Source organism: Phasianus colchicus, chromosome 28 (genome assembly GCF_987193195.1).
Source record: "Phasianus colchicus chromosome 28, bPhaCol1.hap1.1, whole genome shotgun sequence".
NCBI classification, from domain to species: Eukaryota; Metazoa; Chordata; class Aves; order Galliformes; family Phasianidae; genus Phasianus; species Phasianus colchicus.
The window spans coordinates 2,561,471-2,573,975 of record NC_143463.1 but is presented as its reverse complement, the minus strand read 5'-3'; the positions used below and the strand labels follow the sequence as shown (position 1 = coordinate 2,573,975).

General features: G+C 50.4%; 1 protein-coding gene across 6 annotated transcripts in view; it reads left to right on the top strand.

The window, feature by feature from the left end:
• Positions 1-9,242, top strand: part of DOT1L (DOT1 like histone lysine methyltransferase) — a 54,089-nt gene extending 44,847 nt beyond the window's left edge. For 2 of the 6 annotated variants that reach the window (XM_031604312.2, XM_090125992.1), the window contains exons 23-28: positions 639-765; positions 2,037-2,650; positions 3,443-3,648; positions 3,902-3,966; positions 4,398-5,366; positions 6,382-9,242. In XM_031604312.2, the coding sequence (XP_031460172.1) occupies positions 639-765; positions 2,037-2,650; positions 3,443-3,648; positions 3,902-3,966; positions 4,398-5,366; positions 6,382-6,959 (2,559 nt within the window). In that variant the 3' untranslated portion in view covers positions 6,960-9,242. The remainder of the gene's footprint in view (positions 1-638; positions 766-2,036; positions 2,651-3,442; positions 3,649-3,901; positions 3,967-4,397; positions 5,367-6,381) is intronic. The other 4 variants (XM_090125993.1, XM_090125994.1, XM_090125995.1 and 1 more) reach the window with 4 other exon arrangements.
• The last annotated feature ends 3,263 nt before the right edge of the window (positions 9,243-12,505 follow it).

Genomic DNA, 12,505 nt, shown 5'->3' with positions numbered 1-12,505 from the left:
AGGCATTACCAGTGCTTTCCATCCCTAAGTAGCATCACGGGGGGCAGAAATGGGGTGCTGTGTGCTGGAGTCCATAAAATCCATGCTAATCCTGAGTGCTTTGTGCTGCTGCTGGGGTTCATCCTCTTGGCTGTTATCCATGCTCCTGTGTCTGTGGAGTGGTGGTACTTTCAGCCAGGAGAAAAAGCAAAGTATGTGCCTCCAGCTGATGGGCTGAGTGTTTGCCTTGTGGAAAAGTGCAGCTTCTGAGGGTTTGTGGCTCTGGGAGCTGGGAATCCCATTTGTCAATTGATTTGTTTGTAGCCCCCACGCCTTCCTGCCTGCACCACAAACTATCCCTGCCTCAGCTGGGTGGTCTGTGGGCGATGTCCCAGCTTTGAGGGATGAGCCCAAGCAGAGTCTTGAGGCTGGGACAACCTCTGTGTGCATGGTATGGAACACACGCTGGCGCTGCAGCAGATGGCAGCGTGTCTTTGTGTCCCATACTGGTCTGTGTTTTTCTCAAAACATGATAAATCTGGGCTATCTAGGGATTAGAGTTGCTTTCTGTGATAATCTACTACTGCATGTGAATTTTGTTTAAATGGGTGACTTCTGAGTATCCTTCCTGCACTGACACTCCTGTTTCTGCCCCGCAGAGAAGCACACCTAGCCCAGTTCATCAGAGCAGAGACTCATCGACACTTGAAAAGCAGATTGGTGCTAGTTCTCATAATGGTGTAAGCAATGCTGCTGGAAACAAGCCACTGGCTTTGGCTACCTCAGGTAACAGCCTCAGCGGGGCGGAGGTGCTCTGTCACACCCACGTGTGCACACACCTGGAGTTTTGTGAGCAGGTCACTCCGGGCAGATCAGCACTAGGGAGGTGTGCCCTTTGTCAGCAGACCAAAGGATCACAGATTATCATCTTCTGAGCCTGTCAGAACAGGGCCTACAGCTTGGATAGGTTTCAGTGTGGAGTTTTCGTTGGAGTCTGTCTTTATCTGAGCTGCAGTGGTTGGGTTTTTGTACATTCCTCTTTGTGGATGAAGAGATTCCGATCTCTGCAAGTTGCAAGCCATCCAAGCATTCCACAGCTATCCTATGAACTGTCACCTAAAAAGTTCTCTTTTGCAGGGTGGTGGTAGAGGGTTGGTTTTTTTTTAGTAGTAAAATTAATTCCTTTAAGGAAATCTCAGTGATGTCTCATGAGCATCTGTAAAGGCACCAGAATCTGGGAAACAAGGGAAAGAGTAGGGATGCCTTTAAGTACAGACATCACTTCTGAGCTCGCCCATCTGCTGGAATTGTGGCCTGTAGCTGTTCAGGATATGGAAATGTTGTGGACTGAGAAACGTAGATTCTTGCATACAGAAGCTGCCCTGCAGCTGATCCTACATCAGAGTGCATTTGTTCTTTGTGTTTTTCACCTTGAGGGGCTTGTGTTGTTTCTAGCATCTGTTCTGCAAAGAAGGGCTTGGCTGCAATTTTCTACACATACAAAGAATTATTTAAAAGATGATGTAAAACAGTACTGTATTCCCTTCTGTCCTTTCCACGTAGGCAGCCCGGAGACAAGGCTTTACTAGAGCACTAAACCCATTTGTGATATGCCATGACAAATACCTCATCCCCTTCCCAGGCTTATCCCAGATGGCATTCTGCTGCAGTGAGATCCCATCACTTGGAAGCCACTGCTGTTTAGTGTTGAGCAGGACTTGGGCTGTATAGGCAGAGTCCCTTATTTTTGAGGAAGGAAACCAACTCAAATTTGGCCCTCTTATTTCCTCGACGATAGGAAGGAGTCGAGAAACAGGAGCCCCAACTTCAGGAGGTGTAACAGTTTACAGGAACCTTTCACTGGAGGTTCCATTACAGGCTATCTCCATACAACACTGATGAGAGAGCAGAGCAAATTGTTACGGCCTGAGTGGAACTGTGAGCGTGCAGAGCCAGCATCCCACCTGCACGGCCAGCCAGCCCCAGCCCTCCCACACATCTAGCACTGTGAACTATCGCTCAGCAGAAGCAGTGATGTATACTTTCCCTTTCAACAGGTTTTTCTTACTCTTCTGGCTCCGTGGCAGTCAATGGAAATCTTACAAACAGCCCAGCCCATCTTAACCATAGTGTTGATCAGGCAGCTCTGGACGACTCCGGGAGTCTGTTTAACTCAGTAGGGTCTCGGAGTTCCACTCCACAACATCCTTTGCTAATGATGCAGTCGAGGAACTCTGGGCAAAGCTCCCCTGCTCACCAGCACTCAGCAAGCCCCAGGTTAAATGGCACCTCCCAGAGCCTGGTAGGGGGACTGCACTATGCAGATGCTCAGAAGATGTTTGCCGATGGAACAAAGGGGGATCTTCAGTCTGATGCAGCATTTTCAGATCCTGAGAACGAGGCCAAGAGAAGAATCATCTTTACAATCTCTCCTAATACAGGACATGTAAAACAATCCCCTTCCACCAAGCACAGCCCTCTGCCCGCGAGCGCTCGGCTGGACTGCGGCCCAGCACACGGGCAGGACGGGAAGAAGCGCGGCCGACGGAAGAGATCCTCCACTGGGAACCTCAGCGGGGGCTCCGGGGTCTCCCCCAAACGCAAATCCTTGCCTGCTGTGTCTGGACTCTTTACGCAGCCGTCAGGTTCACCGCTCAATATCAACTCCATGGTAAGGGCAGGAGGGAGAGGCTGCAGAGAGGGCTGGGGAGATTTCTGTGAGTTAGAAGTCAGCTTCCGCTGCTTTCTTCTTGGGCATGAGGTTGTCACAGGGCTGGTGGCTGGGACTGCAGCGATGACCTTCCATGGAAACGGCCCCTCTGAGGGGCAGGGGAGCTGCTGAAAGTTAGGGAGCTGCTTTGGTATAGATAACACAGAATGGTTCTCACTCTGTTCCAACCCCCCCCCGAGGGCTGGGTGCCCCCGCCAGGCTGCCCAAGGCCTTCCCATGGCCTCGAATGCCTTTGGAGAACATCTCCAAAGAGTTCTTCCTGTCACAGCACAAAAAATTAACAAGCAATCTCGCCTCTTCCAGCAAAGCTTGTTTTTACGGTGAAGTTGCTCTTTTTTTTTTTTATCCTGTAGATTAAATATTTTGAACGTAGTTTAAGCTAAGATTGACTAAACAGCTCACGAGTGCCAGAAGCATATGGTGTTCCCACGTTAATAAGCCAGCTCTGCAAGTTGTGCTCATGGGATCCTGCAGTGGCAGTTTGAGAAGAAATGTCATTTTCCCATGTCTTCATTTCTGCGTTCAAACATAAAATCAAATTATGAAAATAAGATATTTACCCGAGTTATCTTAAAGCCTTCATCCTGGGCTCTGCTGCATGGTGCTGGGGGAGAGCAGTGGCAGTGTGAAGCTGGCCTGTCCTAAAGCTGAGCACGTTCATATCCTTAACAAGACGCCTTGTTTCTAAAGCGGTGCTCTCACCTGTAACTGCTTTCTTTCCTTCTTGCCCAGGTCAATAACATTAACCAGCCTTTAGAAATAACAGCCATTTCCTCTCCTGAAAACTCCCTGAAGAACTCTCCTGTTCCTTACCAGGACAACGACCAGCCCCCGGTACTGAAAAAGGAAAAGCCTCTCACTCAGAGCAACGGCGTTCATTACTCCCCTCTGACGTCAGATGACGAGCAGGGATCTGAAGATGAGCACAACAGCACCAGGTGAGTGTGCGTGAATGACACCGACCTTGTGAAGGAGCAGTGGTGACGTTCCTTGAGCAGGCAAAGGGCACAGAGTCTGTGACAGCTTCTGCTTAGCTTTTAATGGATATTTCTAAATGGTTTTCCTGTCCCGTGCAGTGCCTTGGCTTTATGTGCTTCAGTCAACTGTTGGGATGTGAACACGAGGCTCTGAGGGTAAATATGAAAGCAAACGACTGCAGTGAGTGCTATAAGCTTTTTATTTTCCCACCAGGATCGAGAGGAAAATTGCAACGATATCGTTGGAAAGCAAATCTCCACAGAAGACTGTTGAAAATGGTGGGTGTGAGGGCTGTAAACTGCTTGGAGCAATGGTTGGGCTGGGGAGTGGGTGGCTGAAGGTGTTGTTAATAGAAGGCTGCTGAGCAGCGTGCCGTCCCACCAGGGCTTTGTGTTATTGTAATTGAGACAGGTGGCTGATAATTACAGATCGTGGGTCAGTTCTTTCTGTAGTCACAGGCCACCAACGATCCGGTGAGTTATGTTATGCCATGTCAGGGCTTGGGGAGGGATCAGCATTCTCAGAACTTATCAGATGTGAAGCTAAATTTAAAGGATGTGCAGGTGACGTCACAGGTATTCTGCTTTTGGATCAGAAACAGAATTACAGACTGATAAAATCCGGGTGTTAAAGGCAAAACCTATGTTTTTAGTGAGCAGGTTCAGTGCAAACTGCCTTTTGGTATTTAGAAACCTTTCTTCCAAACCAGGTGGCAGCTTATCTGGGAGGAAACAAGCACAACCCAATGAGAACATCAACAGCAGTAAATGGAAATCTACTTTCTCACCAATATCTGACATCAACCTGACCAAAACCACGGACAGTCCCTTGCAGTCTGTGTCGTCTCTGAGCCAGAATTCGCTGTTTGCCTTCAGGCCGTCCTCCGAGGACAGCCTCGCCATGGACGCCAAGGTGGCACACACAAGGAAAGGCATGGCCATGCCCTCGTCGGGGGCAGATGGGCTCAGCCCCAGCACAAACCCCACCAACGGGTTCGCCTACAACGGTGGGCTGTCGACTGACATTGGTTTACACAGCTTTATTGATGGTGCTTCTCTTCCACACAAGGCCTCGGACGGGACGGCTGCCGCCTGCTCTCTGGGTTTCCAGTCGCAGCGGAGCAAAGATGTGGGGATATCAGAAACAAATCCTTTCTTGAACAAGAGGCAGCTCGAAGGCCTCGGCGGCGCCAAGGGGGAAGACCACAGCCGGGCAGGAGTCAAAAGCAAAGACATGAGTGAAATGAGCATTCGTGCGGGGGGTTCTTCAGAGAAAAACTCTTTGCAGCATAACGGGAAGGTTGGCAAAGGAAGGGACCGAGACGTGGAGTTTAAAAACGGCCATAACCTTTTCATTTCTGCTGCTGTTTCGTCTGGTGGCCTTCTGAATGGCAAAAGCCTTTCTACTGCTGTTTCTTCAGCAGGCAACCCAGCATCGTCTGTGCAGACGCACCATCCCTTCCTCAACACTTTGACCACTGGATCGCAGTTCCCCCTCGGCCCTATGGCCTTGCAAGCCAACCTCAACTCGGTGACAAACTCCTCAGTATTGCAGTCCTTATTTAATTCCATGCCAGCTGCTGCCAGTCTGGTCCACGTGTCGTCAGCTGCAACCAGACTGACTAATTCTCACACTATGGGGAACTTCTCTCCTGGGGTTACAGGTGGAACAGTTGGAGGTAGGCAGAACTCTTTCTCTGGTCTAAGACAGGGCCTAAAGGAAAGTCTGACGCTGCCTCTCCAGGGCTGAAACCCTTTCACTTCTGCAGGATGTGAAGCAGACCTATCCCACATAACACGTCTCTTCTCTCTCTCCGAAATTAAGATGAGTCCATTGCCCCGCAGTGAAATCCCATGAGCTTTGTCCACTTGTTGTATCACCTCAATGAAAGAATACACCCGACTTTGTGGTTTCATAATGTATGTTTGTTCAGATGTTGCTGTGTTGGAACCAGCCTAGGTCTACCTGCAGGTAAAAGGTTTAACCCGTTGTGTCACCGAGCGAAAGGAGCTCTGTCAGCTTGAGTAGAGGTTGGGATTAGGATTGAGTATGATCCAGGAAGAGCAAAGCATCTGAGGAAGTGGTGTTGGGAATTGTGTAGCATTCTGGCTCTTGAACAGACACTAAGAGCATCTTTTTGCCAGGAAGGGCAGTGCCATATGCACCTTCTGCTTGGCAGGAGCAGCAGACAGCCTGTCCCAGCTCACTGTCCAGGGCAGTGTGTCTTACCCATCCGTAACCATTCAGGCACCGTGTCGGGAAATCCTAACTCTCACATCTCTCAGCACGTAGATTTGCTGGAAATGCGGTCTCCCCTGCTCTGCCCCGTGAGTGGGAGAGCAGAAGGGGTGGGGAGGGAAGAGCAGCAGTCTGAGTCTTCAGATCAACGGCTCTGAGAGACCCCGTAATCTCTTCAGAGCCTGCCTGTGTGGTATAGCACTGACAGTTCTGGGGTCTGACCGCGTGTCCTGGTGGCACATAGAGGTTGGCAGTAGGAAAGGTAAGTGAACCTCTTGTACCTCCTGGCCTGCACCATTACCTCTCATTGCTTGCTGCCTTCTCATGCTGCATATTTTTGTATGGGGCCGTAACTACTATAATTTTGCTTTTTTTTATTTTGTTTTGTTTCTCTTGTCACCTGAGACTGTACAAAGCCCATCTGTTGAAGCTGAGTTTTTCTCTCCTGTTTGCAGGTATTTTTAACCATGCGGTGCCTTCTGCCTCCTCTCCTCATCAGTTTGGAGCCAGTTTCAGCAGCAGTGCTGTCTCTAGCAGCACAGTGCTAAGCTTAAACCCCCTGCAGGCTGTTGCCAGCACCTCATCCTCATCCTTCCCACCTCCCTCCTCTAATTTAGTAACATCTAGCGAGAATAGAGCCGCTCAGCACCTCAACAGAGCGCCAGTGCAATCTGTTTTCCATCCACCTCCACCCCCTCCTAATGTTTCCTTGCCCCCACCTCCTCCTCTGCTTGCTTCTAACCCCGACCTCCTGCACAGCCCCTCCATCCCACCCGGCGACGCTTTCCTGCCGTCCTCCTCCGCCGCTTCTGTCCACTCTAACACCGCTCTGTCTATCAAGCTCGCTTCCCTGCAGCACAAAGCCTCCCGCCCCTCCTTTACTGTCCACCACCCCCCCCTGCCCCGCTCGGCGCTGGCACAGTCTGTGCCCCCGATGGCGCAGCCCACGGCCGCCGGCGCGCCCGCCATGTGGGTCACGCTTGGCATGCAGCCTCCTTCCGCTTCGCACCTTTCTGGGGTTAAGCCACGATAAAGAGCTTGCTTAGCTAACAGTTCTTATGTTGTAAGGTAAGGCTAGAGACGAACCCCAGGAGTGGTGTGCGAGATGCTGAGTGATGCTTCTTCCTCTGCAGAGAGGGGTGGGCACGGGCTGTGAAACAGAACCATCTGAAACGTGGGATAATGCGGTGGCAGAGGGCGGAGAGCTCCGTGCTGCCTGGGCTGGGAGTCAGGATTTCTCGACAAGGAGTGCTGACTCTGCTGTCTCATTGACACTGGGGTTATGTTCAGGTGGGGTCGCACCTCGCAAACGTTTGCTTCTGAGGATCAGCGGTCAGGAGGAGAGTCTTTATACATTATGGTTTTTATGCGATTATCAGCGGTGGTTTCCCCTCCAGCACAGGGCAGGGAAGTGGAAGTGGATGATCTTTAAGATCCCCTCCAACCTAAGCCATCCTGTGATTCTAATGCAGACATTGCTCCTTCCACAAGTCCGTGTTTCCGTGGCGCTGGGGCGAGTGACGCTGCTCCCAACCTCAGCCAACAACAGCTGTTCAGTAACCAGAAACTTCCAAACCCTCCAGGTCCCAAGCTGCAGCTTCAGAGTGCAAATGCACTGCTGGTGCACTGCAGTCAGCACACCCTCTGCATCCCTGGGAAACAGCCACAGGTAGCAAAAAGGGGTTAGAATTTGCAGCAGAGGAAACCAAGAAGTGAAGCTGAGCGCTGCAGCTTGATATGCACACAGTGACAGTCTCCATCAGAGCTTTGTTATAGAATCACAGAATTGCTCACTTGGCAATTGCTCACTCCCTGGGTAGACTGTAGGGAATGTGCAGGGTTGGCTGCTTTGTGCTGGGGCTGTAAGAGAGAGGAGGGTCTCTGGAGGCTGTATGCATTTCTATTGAAGCACTGTTTAAATGCCTTTAGAATAAAGCGCGCTGGCACGGAGTTGGGCACTGTTATGAAAAATGCTCTGTGGCATCGTGATGTAACAGCTTGGGATCGCAGAGCTCCAGCAGTGTGAGGGCCCTGAGCTCGCTCCGTGCTTTACCTGTAGGTCGTTGATGCTGTTGCTGTTCACTGATCCCAAAGCTGCGTAAAATCGATGGTTGAATACTCTTTACCGCTTATAAAACATATGCCTCAATTACAACATCCCTGAGAGATTCTTTTGGCTGTGCATTGTGTGTATTGTGGCGCCTTCGCCACCAAATTGCTCGGTGGCCACAAATGTAGTCCCCATAGGCATTGGTGAGGCAGGTAAGTGCCACCTTGGCCCCACAGGGAAGCCGAGGAAGAGTTTGATGTCCCCGTGCTGTGGCCGCAGTGACACTGATGTGCTGATGGGGTGGGCTGAGTAGGAGAGAGCTGGGGGAGAAGAAGGAGGAGGAGGAGGAGGTTTGGGGCTCTGTGTGCCTGAATGGCTCCAGGGAGCGGTGGGAAGGTCTTCTGTTGAAGGAGGTGCCTTAACTGGGACTGGGGTGTTGCAGAACCAGCTGCCATCCCGTTGGGTGTGCCACACCATCCCGTGGGGTGCATCTGTTGGGCAAAGCAGGGCTGGCACGTGGCTGAAGTCCACTGAAAGACAGCCAGGTGTCCGGAGGTGCTCTGAGGAGCAGAGCGGCAGAAGCAATGCTCCCAGGTGCTCTGTGGCACACATTGCTGCTCCATATGATGTAGGTCAAATATTTGAGTGTTTTCCCCAACTTCAGTATAAATCCGTGCGCTCAGAGCCCTTGCTGGAATCCAGAGTTGAGGGGCTGAAAGAAACTCCTTAACTTCTCCTCCATAACGTAATAATTTCAGAGCAGATCAGTGTGTGCTAGAAAAGGGTGAAGCCCCATGTGGGCAAGCAGAGACCTTCCTCCTTCCCCCAGTGGGGTCTGACTCTTAGTGGCCTCCTCCTGTCTGCCTGTGGTTGAGTCAGTGCTGTTGGGTCAACTCTTCCTCCTTTGCTGGCTGAAGGTCCCAAATCTCGGTCCGGTCGCGGTCTCGGAGCAATGTAGAAATGATTGAGACATCTGACACGCTGTGGATTTTGTCATTGAGATGAGTCTCTTCCTCTCCTGTTGTGCAGGTAACTAGGATTTCTACCTCAACCCAATGTGACCTATGCAAGGACAACGTGGACCAACTTCACTCGGCTTCCACTGAAAGGTGCTCACTGGCCTGTGCAGGGGTTCTGCTCTTACTACTGGACAAAACACAAACCTAAAAAGACCTAAACAACAGAGAAAATAATATTTACTGTGAATCTGAGTTTAAAGGAAAAAAAAAGAAAAAAGGAAGAAAAAAAAAAAAAAAGCAAAAGAAATACTTAAGGCTCCAGTTTGTATTGTTGATAGTTTAGGTAAAGTATTTATCTTTTTTAACGTGAAAATAATTTTGACTTATTTTATTCCACCTAGAGTCATAAATACAACTTGTGGTTAAATTCTCTAAATAACTAAGGACTGGCACACCAGCAGAGATGTAAAGAGCCTCTTCTCGGTGCTATTTCATCCGTCAGAACTGTGCCTCTAGTTTGATCCTTGGTGCTGAATTTGGAGGTTGACCAATGCCAAACCCAGTTCTCAGACAGGTCTGCTTTTATTTATTCACCTTCCTCTGTTCATATCCCAAAATCCACTTGGTTTACAGCCATGTATGCTGCGGCGGTCTTTCATCTGGTGGTTTGCTCCGAGGAGAACCGAGCCACTGGGTGGGTTTTAATTGCATTTGGACAAATGAGAGCTCGTGCTCCCCTCTGGAGTGGCAGCTGGATCCCAGGGCAGCCTGGTTGAGCAGGAGGGATCCAAGCCCTGCCCCATCCCACCGCACCGGCCGTCTGCAGGCTGTGAATTTCAGTAGCTGGTCGGGTCACTTTGGGATGTCATTGGCATATGAACAGGGTGCGTGGTCACTGGGATTGGTCAGGCCCTCGAGATGACATCGGGAAGACTGAACATAGTGCTTCTGTACCGGTGCAGGTAGATTTTTTCAGCTCGTTTTTGTTCCGAGTACAATGTATTTTGTTGGTAGAGTTTTGATACTTGATTCAGAAATGGCTTAGACGTCTACTAAGTGCATTTTGCTTTTTGTATTTCTTTGCTTTAAGTGGATCTGAATGGTAGCTCACAACGCCGCGATCTCGCTCGCCGTGCTGCCCCTGGTGGAACTGGTGCATTGAACTGGTGCATTGAACTGGTGCATTTCGTTGTATTGTGACTCGGTGTTCTGTGTACAGAAAGAGCCGCTCGGAGCAGTGGCTGTATTTTATAGAGATGTGATGAAAATTTATAAATTTCATATACTTTATTTCCTTTATTTTTAGACTGTACAGTGCACAGTAAACGTGTAAAAACTTATTTATTCAAGTGCACAAAACGAGGAGAGAAAGACGACCCATTATGTAGACGTTGCCCAGTCTGTAGGTCAGACTGGACCCAGCACCAATCAAGGAAACTACAGTCAAAGAAGGGGAATTGCAACAGCAGAATGACGGGAAGAGAAACACGTTGAGGTGTTGGGGACATCTGCATGGGTGCTCAGACTCAGTGGGGCCCTGGGGTCACAACAAGCCGGGCTGGGTGCCATGGCTTTCAGCTGCCTCTGTATGTGAGATGGCTCTGTCCTTGCGTGCTCTCCTCAAGGAGCAGTTCCCTGACAGCTTCCACCCTCTGCAGGTTACGTGTAGACCTTTTTCTTTGTACCTCATCCCCTTTTCTTCGTACCTCATCCTCTGCAATCCTAGAGATTCAGCTCAATGTGTGGTAACTTGTTGGTCCCGATGTGTGTCTTCCATAGGCGGCCATTGTGTGCAGAAACTGTCAATGTGATGTTGTTGTCTTGTTCATTGGGAAGGGAAGGAGTTGGTAGCCCTGGAAAGGAGGGACTTTGGGGAACTGTCTTCTGCTCTGTGTGTGGGAGAGGACGTGGCAGTGAAGCGCCCTGCTGAGTTACAGCTGCGAGAGGAGAACCTGGAGAAGGGCAAAAACGCGCAGAGGGCAATGGCTGAGAAACATCCGTAGCTTCTAGTAGGAGCTGTACAGAGTTTATGTCCTGGAATCCAGGAGGACAGTGTAACCCAGACGTGTTGCAGCTGGGAGTTGGGCAGCCCCATCTTCATTCACAGCCGTGGGCCACTGTGAGCTGCAGAGCTGCCCTACATCCTTCCTGGCACTGCACTCCGGTCCTGGGAGGTGGGGATATGCACGAGCAATGGCTGGAGAGGCAGGAGCCTTAATTGCATTCTCCCATTTTTATCCTTATAGTCCTTCTGCTTTTAGCAGATCGTTTTTGGAAAACAGACCAAGTCAGAGTTCTAGGCCTTTTGTTCCCCCACCTTCATCCCAAACCATGAAGATGTGTGCCCATGGGGTGGTTGTAGCGAGCTCCAAGTGTCAGCATGGTGAATGTCTTCATCCTTGGGTTGTGCTGCTGGGAGTGCCATGTAAGACACTGAGCAGTGTGAGATGGGAAGCCGAGCACGTGGGGCTGAAGTCCCAGTATCACTTCATCGGGGAGAGGAGGTCGCTGTGGTTGCTGTGAGATTTGCATCATCTTCTCCACGTCCCCATCTTTTGCTGCTTGGCTGTAACCTGGAGTGAGTCCAACCCATTTATCTCCAGGGCTACTGGAGGAGCAGCTCCTGGAGTTGTTAAGATCTGATCCATATGGCTGCAATGAGACACACACGACTGCAATGTATGAGTGCTGTGCCAGAGATCTGAAACCTGTTTTCAATAATTGGAGATAATTGTCAGTAACCAAAGCTGTACATTCGGTTCCAAAAAAGAATTCCTTCTCTGTTACTGCTTCCTGCCCGGGTGCAGCCGTCGGATGGCCGTCACAAATGTTCCTTCTCCTCCACACTACTGCTGCCAGCGAGGGGCAAGTCAGGAAGTCGGAATCCATCCAGCAGTGGACATTGCCAGAAAGAAAGGACCTTCCTGAGCACTGTGCAGCAAATTGTCAGCCTTGGAACGGACCGTGCATGCTCTGCCTTCTGGAGCTTTGTTGGATCGAGCTGCCTCTTGTTTCAGGGTGCAGGGCTGTTGCCTTCAGTGCAATGGACAACCGTGGTGATAGGAAACGTTTTCATCCTTCTTCGATCAGAGCTCCATCTCCCACTGGTTTCTGCTGCAGTGCTTTGTGGGTCGGGAGCCATCAGGTCCCCAAATTCAGAGTCATGAAGTTAGGAAAGGACCTCTCAGATCATCCAGTCCAGCTGTCCAACCACTGCTGCTCACCGACTGTCCCTCAGTGCCACATCACCGTTCCTCAACACCTCTGGGGACAGTGACCTGTGCCAGTGCCTGACCACTCCTTTGGTGAAGAAGTTTTTCCTGATCTCCAGCCTATCCTTCCTCAGCCTGAAATCACCCGACTGTTGCTACAGCCACTCGCTTTGAGTTGAGATTTCTTTCTAATTATCTTTTAATCAAACTTCAGTGAGTGACTTCCAGGTGAGCTCTGTGGAGCTCCGTAGGCTCTTCCGTTGCATCTCCAGCATTTTTGGCTGGAGTGGTGCTGCAGGGTGGGCAGTTTCCTTCTGAAAGGTGCTGCAGCTGCATAGCACTGAGGATGGGGTGGAAT